Here is a 25,727-nt window from a genome sequence, read left to right on the forward strand (position 1 = left end):
GACTTATACATGATTTTTCCTGTGCCCTCCCCCCGTATCACTCAGTCACTGGATACACACACACACACACACACACACACGGAGTATATTTACTTCTCTTTATTCATCTACCTAGATAGACTAGTTCAGGCCAGTGTCATGTCTTGCGCTAGGTCTTCCTGGATTCTTTCATCTTTTTCTAATTCTCCTCGTTGTGGCTGGAGTGATTTTTTTGTAACACAGATTTAACCATGTTCCTTCTCTGCTTAACACCCTTCAACGGCTTACTATTACTATTAGGATAAATTCAAACTCTTTGCTGTTTAAAGACCAGCATGATGTGGCACCAGCTTATATCTCTAGCCTTTTTGCTAGCTCCCCCCGCTCTCAAAACTGTGTACTAATATATTGAAATATTAGTTCCTGAACAAGCCAAGTTCCTTGGTCTTATCTTTAGACCTTCCTCTGTTAGGAACATTTCTTCCCACTACCAGTCCTTGCACTCTTGTGAGCCCCTCCCTGACTACCCTAAATGTCTTTAGGTATTCTTGTCGAGTGTTCCATTGCACTGCATACTTCTGTTTCTTACAGTATTTATCTTACTTTCTTGATATTACAGGTTGAACATCCCAAATCTGAAAATCAAAAATCCAAAATGCTCCAAAATATGAAACTTTCTGACTGTCAACATGACACTCAAAGGAAGTGCTCACTGGAACATTTCAGGTTCAAACTTTCAAATTGGGGATGCTCAACTGAGCAAGTATATAATGCAGATATTCTAATAACTGGAAAAATATCCAGAATTTGAAACACTGTGGTCCCAAGCATTTTGGATAAGAGATATACAACCTGTTCTTGTTCTCTTCTCTCTCTTTCATTGAAACATAAACTCCATGAGGGCAGAGATCATAGCTGTTTGATTCACTGTCTTTAGCATGTAGCACAGTAGCTGATATATGTAATAAGTACTTACATATTAGCTTTTATTATTGTTGCCCATTTTTGATAGGATAAATACCTTTCAAAAATCAGCTTAGGCTGGGCATGGTGGCTCATGCCTGTAATCCCAGCACTTTGGGAGGCTGGGGCAGGCAGATTGCTTAAGCCCAGGAGTTTGAGACCAGCCTGGGCAACAATGTGAGACCATATCTGTACAAAAAATATAAAAAATGAGCTGGGCACAGTGGTGTGTGCCTGTAGTCCCAGCTGCTCAGGAGGCTGAGATGGGAGAATCACTTGAACCTGGGAGTTTGAGGCTGTAGTGAGCTGGGATCATGCCACTGCACTCCATCCTGGGCAAAAGAGCAAGACCCTGTCTCAAAACCCCCAAAAACAAAAATCAGCTTTTGAGTTATGTTTTTAGTGAAGAATTCTTTCTTCTAAGAAAGCTCAAGTCTTTCACTGTTTGAGTCCTTAGTATAATGTATCTACATTTCCATAGTACCCACTAATAATTGCATTTATTTGTCCATGGCTGACTTTCCTGTAAGACCAAAGCTCCTTGAAGGCAGGACTGAATTTTAATTCCTATTTAAATTTCCATTGGTTTTCTTAATGTTTAGTACTTAGGTCTCATGGATAACAGGTCTGTTATTTTGTCATCAACCTTTGGATCCTGTCCAGTCCGTCAAGAAAACTTGTAATCTGGCCGGGCTCAGTGGCTCACGCCTGTAATCCCAGCCCTTTGGGAGGCCGAGGCAGGCGGATCACAAGGTCAGGAGGTCGAGAACATCCTGGCTAACACAGTGAAACCCTGTCTCTACTAAAAATACAAAAAATTAGCCGGGTGTGGTGGCGGGAGCCTGTAGTCTCAGCTACTCGGGAGGCTGAGGCAGAAGAATGGCATGAACCCGAGAGGTGGAGCTTGCAGTGAGCCACGATCATGCCACTGCACTCCAGCCTGGGGAACAAAGCAAGACTCCGTCTCAAAAAGAAAAAGAAAACTTGTAAGCTAAACATGTTCAGGGTTGTAGAGAGTACTTCTTTTGATATGCGTAGTGTACTTCTTATAATGTAATCCTTTAAAATCAGTTTAGTTGTTTTTATAAAGCAGACATGGAGCTTATGTTCAGATAAAAGCCACATTTTTTTGCATTTGGAATTCTGATTTGCTAAACCTAAGTGACTTTGAACCTTTATTCTTGCTTTCATTTAATCTTATTCACTCGCACTCATTATTCCAATCTATATCTTAGTCTTGATTGTGTCATTCTTATACTTAACTGCTTTTACTTTTCATAGTTCATAAATTTTGGAAGTACGACAATTAAAGCATGCAGTCCCATCATCTGGTCTGATCTTGGTTAAGCAAACTTCCGTTGTCATTCATGTCATTAGTACAAATTTTTGACCAGGATGAAATATTGAAAGCCATCTGACAGTACAGTCTTTCATCAGTTATAAACAACTTTGATGTTTATTCGTCTTCATTTCTCCATCGAATCTACAAGGATATCATGAGATTTTCTTAAATTTTTTTTTAACACCTTGCTGATACCAAAATATACTACATTAACCAGTCCAGAAACCCTTCAGAAAGTAAGAGTGGTTTACGTGACCTGTTTGGAACACTTGTGGTAGTGTCTAATGATTGTGAAACCAGCTGATTAATAATGTCTTCTGGTGTTTAGCAGAATCTCTTCTTTTCCATTTTTGAAAATTTAGGCATATTTGCCTGTCTGCCACCTTTTGGCAGTTCCCTTGTGCTAAGTTCCCAGAGTTCACTGAGAGTGCCTTTATTGTCAAACTCTAATTGGGTTGATGGGGGAATTAACTATTTTTTTTTTTTTTTTTTTTGAGACAGAGTCTCGCTCTGTAGCCCAGGCTGGAATACAGTGGCATATGATCTCAGCTCACTACAACCTCCACCTCCCAGGTCCCAGTTCAAGCAATTCTCCTGCTTCAGCCTCCTGAGAAGCTGGGATTACAGGCACGCGCCACCACCCAGCTAATTTTTCTTTGTATTTTTAGTAGAGACGGGCTTTCACCATGTTGGCCAGGCTGGTGTTGAACTCCTGACCTCATGATCCGCCTGCCTCGGCCTCCCAAAGTGCTGGGATTACAGGTGTGAGCCACCATGCCCAGCAGGGAATTAACTCTTTAAAAATGACCAGTTGTTCTTAATCTTAGGCTTTGCCTCTTGGTTAACAATATTTCTTCTGTTCATTCTGCTTTGTTCTCATAGTTGGATAAAACAAGAAAAAAAGGAATAACATTTACTTTCTTTTACTGGTCATTATAATAATATCTCCAAGCAATAATTCTATTCATCTCAGCAGTTTTGCTTTAGGTTTTGTATAAGCCTTGAGTCTTTTGACACAATGATTTAGATATCTGTGACTGTATTGAATTAGTTTTTACATGTCTTTTTAAAAACTTAAACTTATTAGAGAATTTACTGTGTAGTCATAATATCTGTTTATTTTCTCATAAAGATTATTCACATGACTGTATTTTTATTTTTTATATTTTGCCTTTCTTCTTCCATTCCAGTTTAGTGTAGTATTAAAGAACAAATGTTTTGGAATTGAACAGATTTAAATTTGAATTTCAACTCTGCCTCTTACTGACTTATGTTCTTGTTAAGTTAATGAGCCACTCTGAACCAGTTGGTTTGTTATCAAAAAGGGGATAAAAATAACTAACTTACAGGACTATTGCTGGGATTTAATACATTTAAAACACTTAATGCAGTGACTGGCATTTAGTAAGCTGTAAATAAGTGGTAGATGCTGTTGCGTTTTCCTGTCTTTAAGTATTTTAAAATCAGTTTTCCTAAAGAGTAGGGCACTTGTCTATGCTCATCACTCCCTACTTTGACTTAGACTCCAAGATGGTGTTTCTTATCATTTCCACACTCCCATTATTTCCCCTCTGTTTACTCCTATCCCAGTTTTCAAGAATGGTCCTTTTTTTGTTGTTTGCTTTTTAAACAGCTTTATTGAGATATAATTCACATACCAGTTTACCCATTTAAAATGTACAATTCAAAGGTTTTTAGTATATTCATAGAGTTGTACAACTGTTACCACTGTCTAACTCTAGAACATTTTCATCACCCTAAAAGAAACTTGGTACCCGTTAGCAGTCATTCTCCATTTCTCTCTTTGCTCAGCCCCTGGAAACCACTAATTCTACTGTGTCTATGAATTTGCCTATTCTGGACATTTCATATAAATGGAATCATACAATACGTATTATTTTGTGTCTGCTCTCTTTACATAGCATAATGTTCTTATGGTTCATCCAAGTTGTAGCATGTATCTATACTTCATTTCTTTATATGGCTAAATATCTCATTCTCTGGATATGGCACATTTTGTTTATCCATTCATCGGGGTGGACATTTGGGTTGTTTCTACTTTCTGACTATTATGAATGACACTGCTATGTCTATTTGTGTACAAGTTTTTGTGTGGGTATCTGTTTTCATTTCTCTTGGGTATATAACTAGATGTGTAATTGTTGGGTCATATGGTAATTATTTTAACTTCAAGGAACACCGTTACACTGTTTTCCATACAATCCCACCAGCAATGTAAATTTCCGTTTGCTCCACTTTTCCACTGGTACTTGGTATTGTCATTTTTTTAAAAAATTGAGCTGTTCTAGTGGTTGTGTAGTAGTAACACATTGTGGGGTTTTTTTTCCTATTTTTATTTTTTAAATTGCTACATAATAGATGTACTTTTTTCAAGGTACATGTGATAATTTGATACATTCATATAATTAAATCAGGGTAATTAGGCTATCCATCACCTCAAACTCTTTTTTTTATGCTAGGAACATTGAATTATTTTCTTCTAGCTATTTTGAAATGTATAATTGATTGTTACCTATAGTCAACCCTGCATTAACACCAGCTCTTATTTCTTCTAATTATATATTTGCACTGATTAATCAACCTTTTTTCATTCCTCTTCTCCCTCTAGCCTTCCCAGCCTCTGGTAACCATCATTCTGCTCACTATCTCCATGAGTTCAGTTTTTGGTTTTTTTTTTTTTAACTCCCACATACTAGAACATGCGATATTTATCTTTCTATGCCTAGCTTATTTCGCTGAACATACCGTCCTCTGATTCCATCTGTTTTGTTGCAAATGACAGAATTTCATTCTTTTTTTTATGGCAGAATAATATTCCATTGTATATGTGTACCACATTTCCTTTATTTGTCTGCTGATGGACACTTGAGTTAATTCTATATCTTGGCTATTGTGAATAGTGCTGCAGTAAACATGGAGTGCAGATATTTCTTCAATATGTTGATTTCCTTTCTTTTGGGTATATACCCAGTAGTGGAATTGCTGGCTCATATTGTAGTTTTATTTTTAGTTTTTTGAGGAACCTTCATACTGTTTTCCGTAGTGGCTTTACTAACTTACTTCCCATTAACAGTGTATGAGGGTTCTCCTTTCTCCACTTCCTTGTCAGCATTGCCATCTTTTTGATAAAAGCCATTTTAACTGGGGTGAGATGATAGCTCATTGTGATTTTGATTTGTATTTCTCGATTGATAATGTTGAACATTTTTTCATACATGTGTTGACCATTTGAATGTCATCTTTTGAGAAATGTCTATTCAGATCTGGTGCTCATTTTAAAACTGGATTTTTTTTTTTGAGCTCCTTATATATTCTGATTATTAATCCTTTGTCAGATGGATAGTTTACAGATATTTTCTTCCATTCTGTGGGTTGTCTCTTTGTGAATTTTTTCCTTGGCTGTGCAAAAGGTTTTTAACTTAATGTAATCCCATTTGTCTGTTTTTGCTTTATTGCCTATACTTTTGAGGTCTTACACAATAAGTCTTTGCCCAGACCAGTGTTCTGGAGCATTTCTCCAATGTTTTCTTCTAGTAATTCTATAGTTTCAGATTCTAGATTTAAGTCTTTAATCCATTTTGATTTGGCTTTTGTATACGGTAAGAGATAGGGGTCTAGTTTCATTCTTCTGCATATGGTTATCCAGTTTTCCTAGCACCATTTATCGATGAGACTGCCTTTTCCTCATTGTGTTTGTGGTTACCTTTGTTGAAAATGAGTTAGCGGAAAATGTGTGGATTTATATTTGGGTTTTTTATTCTGTTCCATTGGTCTATGTGTCTTTTTATGCCAGTACTATGCTATGCTATTTTGGTTACTACGGCATTTTAGTAAATTTTGAAGCTGGGTAATATGATTCTTCCAGGTTTTTTTGTTGTTGTTGTTCAGGATTACTTTGGCAGTTGAAGACTGTCATTGGTAGTTTGATAGGGATTGCATTGAATCTGTAAATTACTTTGGGTAGTATTGTGATTTTAACGATATTAATTTTTCCAGTCCATGAATATGAACTATTTTTTGTGTCCTCTTCAATTTGTTTTATCAGTGTTTTTTAGTTTTTTATGTATAAATCTTTCACATCTTTGGCTAAATTGATTCTTAGGTGTTTTATATTCTCTGTAGCTACTGCAAATGGGATTGCCTTTTTTTTTTCTTTTTTAGATTGTCCACTATTGGTGTATATAAATGCTACTGATTTTTGTATGTTGATTTTGTATCCTGCAACTTTACTGAATTAGTTTGTAAGTTTAATAGTTTCTTGGTGGAGTCTTTAGGTTTTTCTAAATATAAGATCATATAGTCTGCACAAAAGATTAATTTGACTTCTTCCTTTCCAATTTGATTGCCCTTTGTTTCTTTCTCCTCTATAATTGCTGAGGCCAGGACTTCCAGTATTATGTTGAGAAAAGTGGTGAAAAATGAGCATTCTTATATTGTTCCAGATCTTAGAGGAAAGGCTTTCAATTTTTCCCCGTTCGGTATGATGTTGGCCATGAGTTTGTCTTACTATTTTGAGGTGTGTCCCTTCTATATCCAATTTTTTGAGGGTTTTTATCATGAAGGGATGTTGAATTTTTATTAAAGGCTTTTTCAACATCTGTTGAAATGATCATATGGTTTTTGTTCTTGGTTCTGTTAATGTCACAAATCATGTTTATTGGTTTATGTATGTTGAATCATCCTTGCATCTCTGGGATGAATCCTGCTTGATCATGGTGAATGATCTTTTTATGTGTTGTTGAATTCAGTTCATTGTGGTTTTAACTTAGATTTCTCTAATGACTTACAGGGTTGAGCATTTTTTAATGTACTTATTTGCCATCTCTGTATCTTCCCTCTTCAGACATTTGTCCATTTTTTATTGAATTTTTCTTGCTGGGTTTGAAGAATTCTGTATATATTCTGGATATAAATCCCTTATCAGATAGAAGTTTTGTAATTTTTTTCCCCAGTCTGTGGCTTCTGTTTTTGTGTTCTCAATGTTATCGAAGACTTTCTAATTTTGATGAGGTCCAATTTATCATTTTTCTTTTACGGATTGTGCTTTTGGTGTTACATCAAAGAAATCTTGGCCTAACTCAAGGTCAATTCTAGGATTTCCTCTCCTAGGTGTTCTTCTAGAAGTTTCATAGTATTGGGTTTTACATTTAGGTGCATGATCCATTTTGAGTTAACTTTTATATATACATAGTGTTAGATTTTTAGTGTCACTGTATTGCCTCTAGTTAACTCAGTCTTCATACCAGAAAATCATGAGATTTTTTAAATGAATGCCCACACCTAATTTAGGAAAGGTAAACTTGTATAGTTCGTTTGAATTACCAGATGATTTTAGTATACATTCTTGCAAAGGATATGTTCATGGTTTTTCATATTTAATGCTGTGAAATTATGTTCATCTTGCCAGTTATGTATTGTTTAATGTATAATTGTTTAGAAGTTATGCTAATTTTCAAAATGTTAAAGTAAGCTAGCATTCAGTTTAAATTATAATTTGAATGAAAAAGTAAACATTTGTCCTTTGTTGAGAAAAGAAAATAGGAAGCCAGTTTAATATTCTGCAAACATCAGTGATTAGTAGCCTACTTCCTTTTCCTCAAGACCTTTGCACTTGCTGTTTCCCTCTGCCTAGAACAACACTTTTTCCCCAGTTAACTGGATAGTTCATTGCCTCATTCTTTCAAGTTTTGTGCAAATGTCACTCCCAGTGAGGCTTTCCCCAACCATACTATTCAAAATTGTAATCCTGGTAATCAGTAGTCCCAGTTCTACTTCCTGTTTTATTTTTCTTGTAGCACTTTATTCTCTTTTATGAACTTTACATATTTGTCTATGTCCCCTGCCAGAATATAAGATCCCTGGGAACAGAGATTTTTGCTTTGTTCACTAATGTATGCCTAGAAGCTAAAATATTGCCTAGCATGTAGTAGATGTTCAACAGATATTGAATGAATAAGTTAATAAATGTATGAAGTTATACATATTTAACATAGGGTTAATTTTAAACCTCAGAGCTTCTCATAGGAACATACTAGTGAAAGAAGAAAATATTTTACAATAAATTATTAAGATGATTTCGTAAACATTTGCTATAGAAACTTCTATGATTATTGGGGTTTTTTATTTGCAGGGTTCAGTTTGGCAAAGACTTGGTGCAGATGTGACAGCAGTTGAATTTTTAGGTCATGTAGGTGGAGTTGGAATTGATATGGAAATATCTAAAAACTTTCAACGCATCCTTCAAAAACAGGGGTTTAAATTTAAATTGAATACAAAGGTTACTGGTGCTACCAAGAAGGCAGATGGAAAAATTGATGTTTCGTAAGTATACATCATTCGTTTTTGATGTAGCATTCCTGTCTGTTTCTTTAAGCAAAACACTCAAGTTTCAAAATCAGTTTAGCAAATACAGGTTTTTTTCTAACGTAAGGTCATTTTATTACTTAATATCACTCAGTTGCTTATCAAATTATTGCATTAGCACATTGAAATTTATGATTAGGTTAATGCTAGAAAGATTAATCCAATATTCTCATTGTTGTACCTTCTTATAGTATATTTAGAAAAATTTAAATTCCCAATATTCAATAAAATTGAATCTATTTTTAGGCAGATATATGGGGAAATCAGTAATAAAAGATTGTTTACTATATGTCTGGTACTCTACTGATAAAATACTTTAGTGGCATTTCACTTATTTAATGAATTAGTTCTTAAATAAATATTTAAATTAAGTAGTTAATAGTATTTAAATAGTTTAATGACTAACTTTTACTCAAAGATAAGAAGCTGAATTCATTGGCTTAATTAATGACTAACTTGCCACACAGCTAGTGGGTGGCAGTCAGTAGTTGAATTTGGATTTTTGTGACCCAAAGATCGTATTCTTAACTGCTATTTTATTATACTGTGGTTTTTGTGAGATTTTAATAGACTTCTAGATTTTAATGATAGATCTCTTTCATTGTCTGACTCTTATGTTTGCATTCAAATAAACATATTGTTAAAAATGTCATCAGTACTGGGTGTGGTGGCTCACACCTGTAATCCCAGCACTTTGGGAGATCGAGGTGGTGGATCACGAGATCAGGAGATCAAGACCAGCCTGGCCAACGTGGTAAAACCCCATCTCTACTAAAAATACAAAAATTAGCTGGATGTGGTGGCATGCACCTGTAGTCCCAGCTACTCAGGAGGCTGAGGCAGGAGAATCTCTGAAACCTGGGAGGTGGAGGTTGCTGTGAGCTGAGATTACACCACTGTACTCCAGTCTGGCAACAGAGCAAGACTCCATCTCAAAAACAAAACAAAACAAAAATGTCATCAACAGTTGAGAAATAACTGGCCTTAAATTTCTAAGCCTATCAATTTATGCAGATGTGTATTTAACATTTATATACTGTTTGTTATCTAGTATCGAAGCTGCTTCTGGTGGTAAAGCTGAAGTTATCACTTGTGATGTACTCTTGGTTTGCATTGGCCGACGACCCTTTACTAAGAATTTGGGACTAGAAGAGCTGGGAATTGAACTAGATCCCAGTGGTAGAATTCCAGTTAATACCAGATTTCAAACTAAAATTCCAAAGTAAGTTGGATAATTGTCTGCATTTTCAGTAATTTTAAAATTTATTTCAAACAGTATTTTGAAAAGTAAGATTTTAATGCTTAAAATATGTATTGGCTTTGGGGAAGAATAGTAAACTTACAAAATGTAAAATAAAAAAGAACTGAATTTTACTCAGAGCCGAATTCATAGATTTTTGAAGAGCTGCATTTGATATATTTTTTGGTGACTTATTTACTGGAAACTTCTGTTACCATGATGTAACTGAAGATAAGTAGCTGTGATTTCAGAAATTCGTTGTGTTTCTTTTGATTTCTGTGGTAGTATCTATGCCATTGGTGATGTAGTTGCTGGTCCAATGCTGGCTCACAAAGCAGAGGATGAAGGCATTATCTGTGTGGAAGGAATGGCTGGTGGTGCTGTGCACATTGACTACAATTGTGTGCCATCAGTGATTTACACACACCCTGAAGTTGCTTGGGTTGGCAAATCAGAAGAGCAGTTGAAAGAAGAGGTAAGTCTGAACATGGGTGGTTTTACGCCAATGTGTGAGTTGTGCCAGTGACACTGGTGGTTGAGAAACAGCATTTTATCATTATGCTAATATATTTAACAGCTGTGAAATATAGTTTAGCTTATATATTATTTCCCTTGTTAGCATTATAAAGAGATCATTTGCAGATTTATCAGCAGTAATTGAGAGGAGGAGAAGTTGCTTATATTAAAAAACTAGTAATTCCAGATTTTTTATATTTGGCTTTGAAATATAACCAGATGGACAGACATTTGTATTTGCTTGCATTTGTGCCCAAGATATATTTCATTAACCAGTCTTTTGGTCTTTCCTTCTATGTGCTTTGCGAACAATTGCCTTCTTGGGATTTATTTTCTGAACAAATGGTAGATGATGTTACTAATTGGAATGAACTTTTCTGGCACTTACGTAGATTCTTTTTTTCTGACTGTCACACAGGGTATTGAGTACAAAGTTGGGAAATTCCCATTTGCTGCTAACAGCAGAGCTAAGACAAATGCTGACACAGATGGCATGGTGAAGATCCTTGGGCAGAAATCGACAGACAGAGTACTGGGAGCACATATTCTTGGACCAGTGAGTATTATAAAACTAGAGAAATCCTATTAAGATTTCTAGAAAGCATCACTGTTTATTAATTATAAACCGCCTGGTGTTACTCTGAGGTTGCTCATTTCCAGCAAAACTTTGAATATGGCTCTCTGTACATCATTTCTAGAAGAATACCAGCAGCACTCTCACAGTCTTGCTCACTGTATCATCTACTTTCTGTCCTGCAGCCAAGATTCTCTCTTTAAAACATGTACCAGATTATGCCCCTGAAAGTCTTCCAGTGGTGCTTTTCAACTTCAGATTGTTACATCCAAGGCCTCACTGAATCTGTGCCTACTTTTCTGACCTCTTCTTTTTCTGGTCTCCTTTACTTATTAATTCCATGTCACATGGGCCTTCTCTCATTTTCACAACAGGCCAGATGTTTGCATTTTAGGGCCTTTGTGCTAAGGTACCCTCTGCTTAGACTGTTCTGCCTCCAGATCTTTGAATGGCTGGCTCCTTATTGTTCAGGTCTCAGCTCAAATGTTACCTCCTAAGGGAAGCCTTTCCTACCACTGAGCCTAAGTATATATCTTTCTTATAGATATCTCTTGTATCTGATGTAACAATAATGAGAATAGAATATTTGAGTGCTGTGTCATTTTAGTATACATTTTGTTATTTTTACATCAGCTTTGTGAGATAGGTGCTGTTATTTTTGAGGTGAAGAAACTGAATGAAGCACACAGAACCAATGAATGGTTAAGGTAGTAAATGGTAGATATGAATTGAAGGCCCTTTGGCTTCAGAGCCCAAGCTCTTCAGTGTCACCTTTTCTGTTAAGCTTTTCCTGACTTTTCTTCAGCTGATAGACAGATTTAAGGCGTTTTTAAGATCTAAAAGCTTCCTCTGTTAACCATTGCTATCCTATTAGCATGCAGTTTTTACCATGGTAGCAAATTTACTTGGCTTGTTATTTTAAAGGGTGCTGGAGAAATGGTAAATGAAGCTGCTCTTGCTTTGGAATATGGAGCATCCTGTGAAGATATAGCTAGAGTCTGTCATGCACATCCGGTAATTATTAACAACATATAGAATTGATGGTTGCCTAAATTTTCTTCTGGCCCACAAATATTTGTTTTTTAATTCTAAATTTCTTCCCTTGCAGACCTTATCAGAAGCTTTTAGAGAAGCAAATCTTGCTGCATCATTTGGCAAATCAATCAACTTTTGAATTAGAAGATTATATTTTTTTTTTCTGAAATTTCCTGGGAGCTTTTGTAGAAGTCACATTCCTGAACAGGATGTTCTCACAGCTCCAAGAATTTCTAGGACTGAATTATGAAACTTTTGGAAGGTATTTAATAGGTTTGGACAGAATGGAATACTCTTATATCTATATTTTACATAAATTTAGTATTTTGTTTCAGTGCACTAATATGTAAGACAAAAAGCTACTTATTGTAGCATCCTGGAATATCTCCGTCAACTCATATTTTCATGCTGTTCATGAAAGATTCAATGCCACTGAATTTAAATAGCTTTTTCCTCTGATACAGAAAAGTTGAATTTTACATAGATGGAGCTAGAATTTGATATGTGAACAGTTGTGTTTGAAGCAAAGTGATCAAGTTATTTTTAATTGGGTTTTCACATTAGAAACAAGTCAGTCATTCAAATAAGATTCAAATGTCTATAAACCAAACTGATGTAAGTAGGTGGCTTCTCACTTGTTTTATTTAACCCCTGAATTCTTTCAGTTTAGGGGTAGAATTTATGTGTTTAAGAGATTTTTAAGGTTCCATTGTTGTCTACAACTCTGAAGGGTAATTATATAGTTATCCAAATTAAGAGAGTCTATTTACGGAACTTAAATACGTGGGGATTCAAATGTATTACAGTGGGGAATGAAGATACTGAAATAAACATCTTAAATATTCATTTACTGGTTATTATGAGTACGTGTTGAGATGGTCGTAGTTTTTTTTACGACTACCTCTAGTGTATATTCTTATTTATTTAGTAGGCCTGAATGCATCTTTATTTTCATGTTATAGGACAATATTAAGGCATTTTAAAGGTCATTATCCTTTCATCTATTTTAGAGACACCTACTAAATGTTTAATATTTACTTTTGGAGAAGTATAACCTAAGGGAGTCTTTAATCTGTGTTTTTCTTGACTGGGTAAATGACTGTTTAAACAGTGGTATAAAATTGGATGTGTGGTGTTTAAAATGACCATGTCCTAAGGAAACTTAAGTAACAAAGTACTAAATGCTAAGTAGGCTTTTGCATATTAAAACTAAATTTAAGAATAATTCAGATTAAGTAGTTCTGAAATTTGGTATAGATAGCATAGATTGTCTCATGCTCATTATGAGTGACATAACGACCCTGGATTCTGTTACATACTTCTAAAGAAAATTGATAGTTGTCTAACTTGGCTGAATACCAACTCCAAACTCTGTCTTCTTTGTAGGTGGCAGCAGCTGAAATCTCTTCTCAGTTGTTTTAGCTTTACCTATGCTGCTGGAAGTCTTTCCCCTGCAAGTTCAGGGGTCAACCAGGGTTTGGGCAGAAGTCTGCCCCTTCTGTGCCTCCTGTTTTTTTGGGGTTTCCCCTTCATGTTCCAGCTGTTGTGGTTGCCCCATATTCTGCCCTCTGATCCTTAACCGATAAAACTTGGCTTGTTTCCCCCTCAAGTGAGAACCTATTAAAAATGAGACATTGAGCCAGTGCTGTTCACTTTTTAAGTGCCAGCTCCCCTCTACTTTCCACCTGTTTGTAGTTGTTTCCAGTGCCTTTAGTTTTTCCTAAAATATGTTTGTTCAGAGTTTGCAGTTGCGATCAGCAGGAGGGTTGGTCTGATATCTGTGTGCTACTTTGGCATTATGGGAAGTGAACTCTGCGTCTTTTTAAAAATTTGAAATCCCAGTATCATGTGAAGTGCTGTTAATGTAAATATCAACATATCCCTTACTCAGGGGAAAAAAAGTTTTTAGTTAGGGAATAGTGAAATATAATTTAATATGGAATCCTAGCTGTAGAGACACAAAACAGTTAAATCCATCTTTAAGTGTTTACATTCAGTATGAGAATGCAAATATATCTGGGTGGGGAATAAAGTCCTAAGAATAAAACAAGTTTTTTCAGTTACTGTTATCTACTAAGCTCTCAATATTTTCATAGCTTGTGAAGAGTGAGATTAATTATCCACTTCATTGAACTGATTAAAATAAATTCAACCGGCTGGGAGCAGTAGCTCACTCCTGTAATCCCAGCACTTTGGGAGGTCAAGGTGGGCGGATCACCTGCAGTCAGGAGTTTGAGACCAACCTGGCCAATGTGGTAAAACCCCATCTCTACTAATTAAATATAAAAATTGGCCGGGCGCGGTGGCTCAAACCTGTAATCCCAGCACTTTGGGAGGCCGAGACGGGCGGATCACGAGGTCAGGAGATCGAGACTATCTTGGCTAACATGGTGAAACCCCGTCTCTACTAAAAAAAATACAAAAAACTAGCCGGGCAAGGTGGCAGGCGCCTGTAGTCCCAGCTACTCGGGAGGCTGAGGCAGGAGAATGGCGTAAACCCAGGAGGCGGAGCCTGGGCGACAGAGCGAGACTCCGTCTCAAAAAATAAATAAATAAATAAATAAATAAAAATAAAAATTAGCCAGGTGTGGTGGCAGGCCCCTGTAATCCCAGATACTAAGGAGGCTGAGGCAGAGAATCACTTGAACCCAAGAGGCAAAGGTTGCAGTGAACTGAGATCATGCCACTGCACTCTAGCCTGGCGACAGAGCGAGACTCTGTCTCAAAAAAAAAAAAAAAAAGAGTAATTTCAAAGTGAGATCTTTAATTGTTTAGCTGAAAAGGAATGGAGAGTTTCTACTGTGTTAAGTAAAATACATAATTGCTCTAGTAGATGATGAGATATGACAATTTTGCTAGTTATTAGGATCTTTTTTTAAATTAAGTTGTGGGGTACATATGCAGAACATGCAGATTACATAGGTATACACGTGCCATGGTGGTTTGCTGCATTGCAATAGCATTGGTGTGTCAAATAGTATTTCTAGTTCTAGATCCTTGAGGAATTGCCACACTGTCTTCCACAATGGTTGAGCTAATTTACACTGTCACCAACAGTGTAAAAGCATTCCTATTTCTCCACAGCCTCTCCAGCATCTGTTGTTTGCTGACTTTTTAATGATCGTCATTCTGACTGGCATGAGATGGTATCTTATTGTGGTTTTGATTTGCATTTCTCTAATAACTGGTGATGAGCTTTTTTTCATGTTTGTTGACTGCATAAATATCTTCTTTTGAGAAGTGTCTGTTCATACCCTTCACCAGTTTTTTGATAGGGTTGAAGTTCTTTGCAAAAATTTTCTCCCATTCTGTAGGTTGCCTGTTCACTCTGATGATAGTTTCTTTTGCTGTGCAGAAGCTCTTTAATTATATCCCACTTGTCAGTTTTGGCTTTTGTTGCCATTGCTTTTGGTGTTTTAGTCATGAAGTCTTTGCCCATGCCTATGTCCTGAATGGTGTTGCCTAGGTTTTATTCTAGGGTTTTCATGGTTTTAGGTCTTAGGTTTAAGTCTTTAATCCATCTTGAGTTAATTTTGTGTAAGGTACAAGGAAGGGATCCAGTTTCAGCTTTCTGCATATGGCTAGCCAGTTTTCCCAACACCATTTATTAAATAGGGAATCCTTTCCCCATTGCTTGTGTCAGGTTTGTCAAAGATCAGATGGTTGTAGATGTGTGGTATTATTTGAGACCTCTGTTCTGTTCCAGTGGTCTGTATATCTGTTTTGGTGCCAGTACCATAAAAGTGACAAATTACTGCTTTGGGCCAGAGGAAAGTTACTGACTTACAGCTGTTTACATAACTTTTGTCCAGGCCCAGCTTCAGATGCAGCTGTGTTGGATGTGTGGGTGGTTGTTAAGCAGTCCACAGAATAGTCTTGCTCTAAGAGTGTGTGAAAAAAACACATAGGGGCTGGCCTTTTATACAGCTAGTTAGGCAATAAAGTTGACATGGGCCTGGCAATTACTTCCTTAGATTAGTTGCAAAATCACACAAAATACAATACAAAAGCTGAGAAATTAGGGCATCATTCTGTGCTCTGTAGTAGCATTGCTCAGTTGGCAAGAGCAGTATCCATACATTCTGGCCTGATTTAATTGAAACCTTCCCCTTAGTAACCCTGGTCCTTTTCTAGGCAGTAATGATTATAAACCCTAGTTCATCCTGCTGATTTTCTCATTCCTCGAGCAAGGAATACTTAGAGGAGTTTTGATGGTTGGAGCAACTCAGCAACCATTGAAACAGTGATGGTAGCATAGATATTTGTCCTCCTTAACCTCAACCTGGGAATCCCACTGGGGGAATCCCACTGGGAAGGTGATTGGGGGGAGGGGAGTCAAGGGTGTGGAGTTTTGGAGGATGTTTACCTGTCAGATAAATATAATAGCTTGTTTATAGACAACAAATTAGGGTCTTCATGGAGGCAGTAAACTTGTTTATAAATCCAAGTTTACAGTGAAAATAACATTCTTTGCTAAAGGGATTCATCAACAATCAGTAAAAGTAACAAGTACACCAAAATATATATATACAAAAGCACTGTACTTTATTTAACTCCGTACAAAATGTGATTAAAAACATTAAATAGGTGATGAGTTTTATTTTGAAGATCATTAAGTCAGTTTTTAAAATGTAGCTGTTTTACCTTGGTCACTTCAGCTGTTTTATATTCTCCTTTGTTACAAGCACGTGCTATAAACAGCAACTTTCTGGCTTATATCCTTAAGGAGTGAACGGACTTCTCCTTCCAGTCTTGCTAATTCTTGAGCTTTATCTTCTAAGTATTTTTGATTGTCTTCATATTTTCTTTCTAAATCTGGGGATATATATATAAAGTCTGAGCAATTTATACTATGATGATCTCAAGACAAAGTGAATAGATTTTTCACTTTGAAATAAACTATCGATGCCTTAAATTTAAAATAATTAAAAGCAAGACCCACCTTTGAGCAGTTGCAGCTTGCTGTTTGCTTGAGCTAAAAGAGTTTTTGCTTCATTTTGTAGCATTTCAGCTTTCCTTCTGGCATCAGCTGACTCCTCAGTTTTTTTGGCAATTAAGTTTTCTACTTTTTTATATTTTTCATCAAGTTCACCATCTAAAGTCTGTAGTTCCACATTTAGACAGAAAGAAGTGGTAATGTTAGTGTCAGTTTAAGAGCAATAGTATAATCATGGCATGCATTCTGGATATTCAGGCTTCATTAAGTTATTCACTGGTAAGTAATTTAAAATTGTATCTTCAAATGCAAAATAGACATGATTTTAAAGAACATTTCAAAAAATTCTGGAGTTGCAGCAGGTCCATAGGGCTAAGTCCTCATTCTCTTGATTATTACTTTTCTATAGAAAATTGTAGCACAATTGTATTGTGAATTACATAGAGAAGTGCAGATTTTTCAAAAGTAAATTAGATATTAGAGAAGCCCATATTGAAATGGAGGCCCTTTGGATCTTGACTGAATTAGGATTTGTAAAGACTTGCTTATAAGGAAATCAGAGGAAGAAAATTAAAAGATATAGGAAGGAAAGGTGAGATTGTAGCATATGCAAGAAGTGAGTGAGGAGAAGAGAAATGGGGTGTGGGGTTGGAATGCAAATCATTCTTTTTAGAAACCGTTCAAATAACCATTTATGGAAATTTCATTTCAAGAGGTTTTGTTTCTTTCTATTGTGATAAAATGTCATTAAGCAAAATGTCCTGAAGCAGAGTACTTGAGAAATTTGTGCCCTCAGTACTGCAGGAAACCACACAAACCACAATAGAAAAGACAACTGTCTGATACTGTGGCAGTGAATTTTTCTCATTGTTTTGTTCTCTTCCCCAACCTAGAGAGAGGTAGTGAGGTTACTCTTATGTAATGCCTGAAAAGCTACAGTAACTTCCAGGAACATTTTTGAATAGTAGGGAGTTATATACTGAAATTAGGTCCGTAAATGCAGGTGTCCCCAGCCCCCAGGCCTACAGACCAGTTAGGAAACTGGGTGGGCAGGCAAGTGTTACTGCCTGAGCTCCAGCTTTTTGTTAGATCAGTGGTGACATCAGATTCTCATAGGAGTACGAACCCTATTGGGAACTGTGCATGCAAGGGATCTGGGTTGCGCACTCCTTATGAAATCTAATGCCTGATCTGAGCTGGAACAGTTTCATCCTGAAACCATCCCTACCCCCCAGTCTGTGGAAAAATTGTCTTCCAGAAAACTGGTCCTTGGTGCCAAAAAAGTTGGGGACTAGTCATTTAATGCTTTTAAGCCCCACCCCGCCACTACCAAGTTTTTTTTTTTTTTTTTTTTTTTTGAGACGGAGTCTCCCTCTGTCGCCCGGGCTGGAGTGCAGTGGCCAGACTACAGGCGCCCGCCACCTCGCCCAGCTCGTTTTTTTTTTTTTGTATTTTTAGTAGACACGGGGTTTCACCGTGTTAGCCAGGATGGTCTCAATCTCCTGACCTCATGATCCACCCGTCTCGGCCTCCCAAAGCGCTGGGATTACAGGCTTGAGCCACCGCGCCCGGCCCACCACCAAGTTTTTAAAGCATTATTTAGAAACTGAACATGTGTTTCAGTTATTACATGGCTTCCGATTAAACATTTGGGTTGTGTGAGTTTTTCTTTGCAAAATACAGTGCCTTCCAATGAGAGGTGAGGGGTTGTTAATCCAAAATGTGTCTCAGAGATAAGATTTGGTTTCCTACTATCTGTTCTCTGTTCCAACCTACTTTTAAAATATTCTCAAATGGCCTGATAATTACTCTATGCCATGAAGAATTTAATTGACTACAGCAGAGAAATACAAGTTCAATATGCCTGGTTTTTGTCAGTATAGTTTTTTTTTTTTTTTAAAGCCTGTTTTAAGACTTCTACCCCAAAGTTAATTGCATTCTTCTAAACTCTTGTCCAAGTTTGGATTTGAGGGCATAGGTCATACTTATTAGATACTTCCATATTCATTCCCATTGTTTTCCATCCACACTTCTAAAGACTGCTGTTGCAAAACAGGTCATTTGATGTTTCTGATGAATTCTGTTTCTGTTAGGTCCATGTCCCTTACTCTAAGGCAGGCAAGGAGGAGACTAGTGGCTTCTTTAACAGCATAGCTCTGAAATTACAAAGATTTACGTACCTTCTTAACATCATCTGCGCTTTGCTTCACAGTATATACTACTTTTTCAATATATTCTGCCTCCCCAGAGTTTTGGGCAGCTTTCCGCTTAAGTTCTTCCACATTCCTCTCTAACTCGCTGATGCGCTGGGACGCGTTGAACAAGGTTTCCTCAGAAGCTGCTGTTTCAGACTCAATCTAAAAGTATGTCAATTTTCCAGCAAGCCATTAGCTTAAGAAATTGAATTACTATGAGTACAAGTTTGGAGGAAGATTTAAGTCTGCTGTGCCATTTTGCTCTAGACCAAAAGAAGTAATTACTAAAAAGAATATTTCAGGAAAAGTTACATGAAGTATCTAACTTTAGTCTTTGCTACATTTCATATATTCACTTCATTCTTTTGGTACTTCTGATGATCTGAGATGGATGTAAAGTTTTTTCTGACAGTAAAAAACAAAAAACAAAAAAGAAACCCACCCCCCAAGGAGCATGATGTGTTGAGGAAAGCATTTTAAGGACACCTGCAGACTTTGGCTAAAGAACATTCACAAATAAGCAGCTGTGCGAAAAGGGGTTTCCACATAAATTTCCAACTTAATGTGAGTGGGAAAATAAATGTTAAACTCTAGTAGTGGAGATTTCAGCTAATTACTGAAGAAATGGAGATGAGGGATGTTCTTTGAATTTCTATAGAATTGTGAGACGATGTATGGTCTGGGAACATTACAGCTGTAAACTCTAAATACTCAGTTATTTAGGGGAAAAAAATATCCGGGCAACTGGTGAGGATCCACATCTGATCTCCTTTCAAAGTAGAATCAATCAACATTGACTTTTAAAAGCTAGCCAAAGTATGAAGTATAAAACTATTATACTTCATACTACTGAACAGAGTACATGCTGTTTCCTCAATGAATAGGAGTGTTTCTTTTTTTTTGGAGACAGTCTCTGTTGCCCAGACTGGAGTATAGTGGTGTGATCTCAGCTCAAATGAAAACCTATCTCCACTTATTTTTAGCATCCATGCTAACGGAGTAGTTTAGATTTATTACAATTAAAGGAATCCTTTAATGTTGAGTTGTAAGAATTTTTGTTCATAGATAACAAATGTACTTTTCTGGTAAAAGTGTATATGTAGCTGTTTTCCCATACATGTAATGATTGTGTATGCTTACCGAAGTTAGCAGGTTCTGAGTTCCTTGAATGTCTTCATCTGCTTGTTTAATTGCCTTCTCTGCTGCGACCTGGGCCTTTTCTGCTTCTTCCAGAGCTTCCTTTACCATATCTGCAGTGACTTTAACATCTGTTGCACTTTTGCTGAGTAAAATAATGAGACAGTATATTGTTGTTGAACATGAAAAAAGTACTCTCAGTGTTCTTTTCTTTAAAGAATAGCCTTCCTGAAATGACCCAGAGAGACTTGCATAGGTCCTTCTTAGAAGTTTCACTGGTTGGCCAGGCATGGTGGCTCAAGCCTGTAATCCCAGCACTTTGGGAGGCTGAGACGGGCAGATCACGAGGTCAGGAGATCGAGACCATCCTGGCTAACACGGTGAAACCCCATCTCTACTAAAAAATACAAAAAAACTAGCCGGGCAAGGTGGCGGATGCCTGTAGTCCCAGCTACTCAGGAGGCTGAGGCAGGAGAATGGCATGAACCCGGGAGGCGGAGCTTGCAGTGAGCTGAGATCCGGCCACTGCACTCCAGCCTGGGCGACAGAGCAAGACTCCGTCTCAAAAAAAAAACAAAAGAAGTTTCACTGGTTAAAGAGATACTTTTTACTCCATGATAGATACACAAAATAAGCCCCTTAGATGCCATGTCTTTAGATACCTTGCTTTTTTAGCTTCTTCTAACAACATCTCAGCTCTGGCAATGTCAGCAGCACTCTGCTGTAGAATAACCTCTACTTGAGAAAGGCTTTCAACTCGTTCACGTATATCTTCTGTCAAGTTCTGTAACTGCTGCGGGGTGCTAGGCATTTCCATTTTCAGTACTTCATTAGCAACTGCTTCAATGCTGTCCAAATCAGCACTATCCTCTGTGAAAAGCAAAGATGTCCCCAAAAAGAGGTGAAAAGAATAGATGGTTCATTCATTCAACCACTTACTGGTCATCTGTGGACTAGCACGGTGGGGTTACCAAGAGACACTAACTTCCTGTTTAAGAGTTTATAATCTGTCTGGGGTTTTGGGGGGAGATGAGACTACACACACACACAAGTAACTGCAGATAATTGAGTACTACTAGAATTTGTTCTAGGCTGGGTAGTGAGGGAAACCTTCGTGGAAGATGAGGAGCTGGTTAGATTTTAAGGGGTAATAGAATTTGAAAGAAGAAAGGACAGTTCTAGGTGGGGAGACAGGAAGGGCAGAGCATGTTACGGGAAAGTCTAGCAGAGTGAATCTGAAGATTGTGGAAAACCATAGAGGGCCAGAGCTTAAAGCTGGGAATTAAAGGCAATGATATCTTTTTTTTTTTTTTTTTTTTTTTTGAGACGGAGTCTTGCTCTGTCGCCCAGGCTAGAGTGCAGTGGCCGGATCTCAGCTCACCGCAACTTCTGCCTCCTGGGTTCACGCCATTCTCCTGCCTCAGCCTCCCGAGTGGCTGGGACCACAGGCGCCCACCACCTCGCCCGGCTAATTTTTTGTATTTTTAGTAGAGACGGGGTTTCACCGTGTTAGCCAGGATGGTCTCGATCTCCTGACCTCGTGATCCGCCCGTCTCGGCCTCCCAAAGTGCTGGGATTACAGGCTTGAGCCACCGCGCCCGGCCAGGCAATGATATCTTTTAATTGAGGTTGGACAAATAGCTCAGAAACTTGTGAATGCAGAGATAGAGATTTGATATTTCTTACAAATTATCTAGATTCAAGAAATTATAGAAAGGGAGAAAATTATAGACGGAAGAGAACTGGGATAGTGGGTTGTCAATGAAGCCAAGGAGTTTCAAATGTGAAATGTGGAAAATGGTGAAAAAAAAAAAGTTTATGAAGTTAAGCTTCAAATATGTCAGATCCTCATTTACTTTTGAGCTTTATGTTTTAAACTACTGAACATAAAAATGGACCCCAGAGGATTTATTCAAATAAAATACGTACTTGAATGATGGCTTCCATGGAATATTACCAAAATATCCTTAGCAAATACTGTTGACTTCTTATTAGCCATGCCTTTTTTCTTGCTAACAGAATACTGATTTTTTTTCAGGCACCTGCCTCTAAGGTAAAATTGTCAACTCAGTCTTTATTAGTTTGCCAATTACTGTAATAACATTTCCATTTTCCAGTGACATTTATGCATTGGCATGTGACTTATTTCTGGCCAATGAGGTTTATAAGGATGACTGCTTAAAGGCTTCTAGGGAAGACTTCCTCCTTTTTAAAAAGATACAAGGAATAGGTGGTCTCTTCGTCCATTATTATTGTTTATCTTTATATGATGTCTGGAACTTTGGCAGCTGCCTTGTAACCATGAGGAGCTAGAGGCAAAGCTGATATGCTTAAGATGGTAGAGTAGAAAGATGAAAAGTATGTGGGTCGCAGACCCAAGAAGCTATCCTGCTACTGGATATCTTATTAAGATGGGAGATAATAAACATCCTTTTTGATTAAGTCCCTTTCACTTGAGTTTTCTATAATTTGTAGCCAAAACCATCTTTACTGGTAACATTTGAACTGTAACTAGCAACACTCTTAACTAACTATAGGTATAATATCCTGTAAATAATAGAATTACAAAGCTTTGGGGGCAATGCCAAAATAACAAACTCCACTTCTTTAAGGTTAGAGATTACTATACATAATCTCTAACAAATTCCAAATTCAATTTTCACTGTAAATATTTGACTTTTGATTGGCTGAGTATCCTATCAGGTGTGTCTGTGTCTGCATAACATTGGAGAAAGTTATTTGATACACATATATAGGTTTAAGAAGTGGAAACATTTAATATACGGACATTTTTCTTATTTGGAAATGTCAGTACATTGACAGAAGTTGATTTTATCTAAAATGTAAACAGAATCACACAGAAACAAATGTCTAAAAGTAAAATGAAAAAATTTCTTACGGGTCAAAAAGTTTCTGATTTGCTTGATTAGATTTCTCAGATCCTCATTGCTCTTGTCCATTTTTTCTTTGGTAGCATTTGTCTTCAACAGAATGTCTTCAGCACTCTGTTTTGCCTCATCTGCCCTCAGTTTTGCTTCAGAGACCTAAATGTGAAGAATAAATTACCCATGGAAGACTTTCATTCTTTCTGAAGGAGACCAGAATATTGGAAATGGCCCAGAAATGATGTTGAAAAACTATGTTACTTGGAATCATGTGTCTGGGAAACAGCTTTCTCCCATTCAACAAAGTATTGTATTCTTACAGACAAAGTACTCAGTATAGAGATTCCTAAACAGTGTTCTTATATAAATACAACTAGCATTTAAAATTTTTCAAGTTGTTTTTAACTCCTGGCCTATAAAATAGTCCTGAGTCTTTTTCTCAGGTACCCACATAAATATTTAAAAAGTGTGTGTCACTTTAGAAGAATAAATGCTCAGTTGCTTAGTATAGAATTTTTGTCGTACAGCTGGATGTATTTATAACCCTGGAGTCAGATAAGTAAAATGGCTATCTCAAATTATCCAGTATAAGATTTAAACATCTTGCACTAAAGCATGTGTTATTCTCCTCTGAGTGAGTAGAAAGCAAATTCTTTATTTGTAAAGAAAATCTCCCCATCTCTTTCTCTGACCTCACAGAAACATGAACTTTCATATTTGATTATGATATGCCCTTTTCATTTCAGTTAGCATTTAGAATTGATTTCTCCCTTTCAGATCCTCTAGTCCACAGCTGAAAGCAAACATACATAACAAAAACTGAGGACATCCACTAAATTACCATCTTGGAGAGCTGTTCCACTTCAGACAGGGCACTCAGGACATCTTGGTCCAAGTCCATGGCTTTCTGCCAGGCGTTGTGTGCAACAGTAACCAGACCACCACAACCAGGCCCCCCACACTTCTCCTCTCCTTCATCAGTTCTGCAGTTTGGCCCGCCACATTCATTCTCGGAACAGGAGGCCCCTGGGGGTGTTCCACAGGTCTGCAACAAGCCAAGGATCAGGCACAATACTTCAGATAGTGAATCTGCTGCAGCAAAACAGCTGTGCAGGGCCTGGGTGGCCCCAGAGAATGTGTAGGTGGTCCTCAGTAAGGGTGCTTGAAAACAGTATTTGGGAGACAGAATGGAGAGAGGAGCAAAGAGTTTAGGAATAAACTAACCTGCTTGTTTCCAAGGAAACAATAGAAGTTTACAACTCATCAGTATCTTCTGCCCAAATGAGTTAAAATACTGTATGAGCTCTGCCCAGGATGCAGACATCTGCTATATCAAGTTGAATTCTGCCAGTGCAAGGGCCAAGGAATGCCTTCCTTTTTTTCTAACCAGTTAGATTAAAAGAAAAAAAAAAAAAAACCATTGTGAACCATCTCTGGGGCCAGCACCATGTTAACTCCTCCGGTAAATATGGTGACATAAAAGACCTATTACCTAGCCTTTTAGTAACTTCCCATCTTGTTAGGACTGGATCATTCCACATAAAATAGCCAAGAATAGGTCAGATGCAGTCATTATTGAAAGAAAGTAGACAAAGGAGAGACTGCAGAGGAATGCTATAGTTGTAGCTGAAGAAGGATTTGTTGGCTGGTGGGATTTGAGCAGGGGAAGTGGGAAAACATTCCACATGTTAAAGAAAACAGTACAAAGGAACAAAGGTAGATGAAGCGTTTCCAGATTACCACCCCCCACCACTGCCATCACACATGCATAGAGTCCTCCTTTCTTACCTACCAGAACCTCTCAAAGATCACCACTTGGTCATGGCATACAAACGCAAATTGATAAATTATAATACAAGTGTGCTATATGATAGAAAAGGCTGAGCAGGAAGAAAATTGCATTTAGAGTTGTTTTGTGGAAAAGCTCATACTGAAAAGAAGCCAAAGATTTACTGCAGTGAAAAGCAGTTAACAGAATATTCCCAAACAAGACAAGGAAAGTATTGTTTTAAAAAAGTACAAAAAAGCAGTTTTTAAATAAATACAATCAACTCTTTAGCCTAATAATTTTAAGATAATTATAATCCCATTAGATCTCAAATTACAACTAAAATAAGTCGTTTATCTGGCTTACAAAAACACAAAAAGCTTCAGAAAATAAAGTGTATTCTGCATGCTATAGAACATGAGTCTTAAGAACAGAAGTGTTGCTTTTTAAAAACCATCTGACAGCACACATAGAAGATCTGTTTTGTTTCAACAGACGGGGCAGACGTGGGTGGGGGGTGGGAAACCAGCATGGCTCTAGCTAAATATCCACAAAGATACAGAACTAGAAGTACCTGAAAAACAAAAGGACAAAAGTCTCTCTACACAAGGAAATGGCAGTAAAGAACTTACAGAAAGAATTCTCACAAGATCATTAACAAAGACAAAAACACAGTAAGAGAACTGAAGAAGCTGCTAATCCCTAGGTAGTTTACCAGGTGGAAAAGCAAGCATAGGGAAGGGCACACATTTGGAAAGGCCAGAGGAACCCCG

At 37.2% G+C, this 25,727-nt stretch overlaps 2 protein-coding genes across 3 annotated transcripts in view; one reads left to right on the top strand and one right to left on the bottom strand.

Annotated features, from left to right (window-relative positions):
* The window catches only part of DLD (dihydrolipoamide dehydrogenase), a 41,142-nt gene extending 17,110 nt beyond the window's left edge, over positions 1 to 24,032 (top strand). Inside the window, exons 9-15 of one of the 2 annotated variants that reach the window (XR_002724658.1) lie at positions 8,436 to 8,626; positions 9,720 to 9,890; positions 10,194 to 10,383; positions 10,843 to 10,980; positions 11,923 to 12,012; positions 12,107 to 12,295; positions 23,276 to 24,032. Coding sequence is in view for 1 of the 2 variants with exons in the window: in XM_023183049.1 (XP_023038817.1) it covers positions 8,436 to 8,626; positions 9,720 to 9,890; positions 10,194 to 10,383; positions 10,843 to 10,980; positions 11,923 to 12,012; positions 12,107 to 12,172 (846 nt within the window). In the remaining variant the exon portion in view is untranslated. Of the gene's footprint in view, positions 1 to 8,435; positions 8,627 to 9,719; positions 9,891 to 10,193; positions 10,384 to 10,842; positions 10,981 to 11,922; positions 12,013 to 12,106; positions 12,889 to 23,275 lie in introns of those variants that run through there. The other variant, XM_023183049.1, reaches the window with a different exon arrangement.
* Positions 16,558 to 25,727, bottom strand: part of LAMB1 (laminin subunit beta 1) — an 84,407-nt gene continuing 75,237 nt past the window's right edge. Inside the window, exons 28-34 of the mRNA XM_023183048.2 lie at positions 24,028 to 24,231; positions 23,201 to 23,345; positions 20,964 to 21,171; positions 20,305 to 20,446; positions 19,150 to 19,326; positions 16,976 to 17,135; positions 16,558 to 16,848 (exon numbers count right to left, since the gene is read on the bottom strand). Of these exons, the coding sequence (XP_023038816.1) occupies positions 16,712 to 16,848; positions 16,976 to 17,135; positions 19,150 to 19,326; positions 20,305 to 20,446; positions 20,964 to 21,171; positions 23,201 to 23,345; positions 24,028 to 24,231 (1,173 nt within the window). The 3' untranslated portion in view covers positions 16,558 to 16,711. The remainder of the gene's footprint in view (positions 16,849 to 16,975; positions 17,136 to 19,149; positions 19,327 to 20,304; positions 20,447 to 20,963; positions 21,172 to 23,200; positions 23,346 to 24,027; positions 24,232 to 25,727) is intronic.

The sequence above is a fragment of the Piliocolobus tephrosceles genome, chromosome 8 (genome assembly GCF_002776525.5).
Source record: "Piliocolobus tephrosceles isolate RC106 chromosome 8, ASM277652v3, whole genome shotgun sequence".
In the NCBI taxonomy this organism is placed as follows: Eukaryota; Metazoa; Chordata; class Mammalia; order Primates; family Cercopithecidae; genus Piliocolobus; species Piliocolobus tephrosceles.